The 830-nt window shown below is 32.4% G+C and overlaps 1 protein-coding gene across 1 annotated transcript in view; it reads left to right on the top strand.

Moving 5' to 3' along the window:
* Window positions 1-711: 711 nt before the first annotated feature.
* The window catches only part of LOC131869049 (putative pectinesterase 11), a 9,145-nt gene continuing 9,026 nt past the window's right edge, over window positions 712-830 (top strand). Inside the window, exon 1 of the mRNA XM_059215716.1 lies at window positions 712-776. Within this exon, the coding sequence (XP_059071699.1) occupies window positions 712-776 (65 nt within the window). The remainder of the gene's footprint in view (window positions 777-830) is intronic.

Below are 830 nucleotides of genomic sequence, written 5' to 3'. Positions count from 1 at the left end.
TAGAGTAAGCAAAATTATTTTCAATTTTTAACTTAAATGGGAACACTCCAACTACTTAAATTGAAGTAGAAAATGCACTTAAAATCATTGCATGAGAACACTTCACTCTTCAAACTTAATTTTTAATTTACATGAGAACAGTTCAACTACTTAATTTTAAGTGGAAAGTGCACTTAAAATATTGGATATGAACAATTCAACTAGTTAAATTTAAATAAAAAATACAAAACAACTTGTGAAAAATAACAAGCTACCCTTGAATTTTTAATAATTCATGTGCAAACAAGGTTTCCTTATCTTTGTATGCTTTTGCATTCAATTGTGTGAGTTATTTTCATCATCATTTTAAATTGCACTCTGTGATCCATCATCAGGATGATAGTAGAGAGCACAAGGAGAAAATTGAATGCTAGCGTAATGACTATCTTTCTACTTGCAGCATTGCAAGCGTTGTTCTTTTTTCAACCTACCTATGGCCTTACAAATTCGCGTGTAGATAACCAGTCAAAGAATGCACAAGGAGAAAATTGAATGCTAGCCTAATGACTATCTTTCTACTTGCAGCATTGCAAGCGTTGTTCTTTTTTCAACCGACCTATGGCCTTACAAATTCGCATGTAGATAACCAGTAAAAGAATGTACAGAAGTATGTGGCTGAAGATATTGATGAGTTGCATTATAACTCCATTTTAATTATTTCTCAAAGGAAACATGAAGGGTATTTCAACAAGATATAAGATGCAATCAATGCCATCCCCAATAACAACAGAGATCTTGTGCACATCCGTGTCATGCCTGACATCTACAAGTTCCTATAATTGTTTTTTTTA

The sequence above is a fragment of the Cryptomeria japonica genome, chromosome 2, assembly GCF_030272615.1.
Source record: "Cryptomeria japonica chromosome 2, Sugi_1.0, whole genome shotgun sequence".
Lineage (NCBI taxonomy): Eukaryota > Viridiplantae > Streptophyta > Pinopsida > Cupressales > Cupressaceae > Cryptomeria > Cryptomeria japonica.
This window is presented reverse-complemented; position numbering and strand designations above follow the sequence as displayed.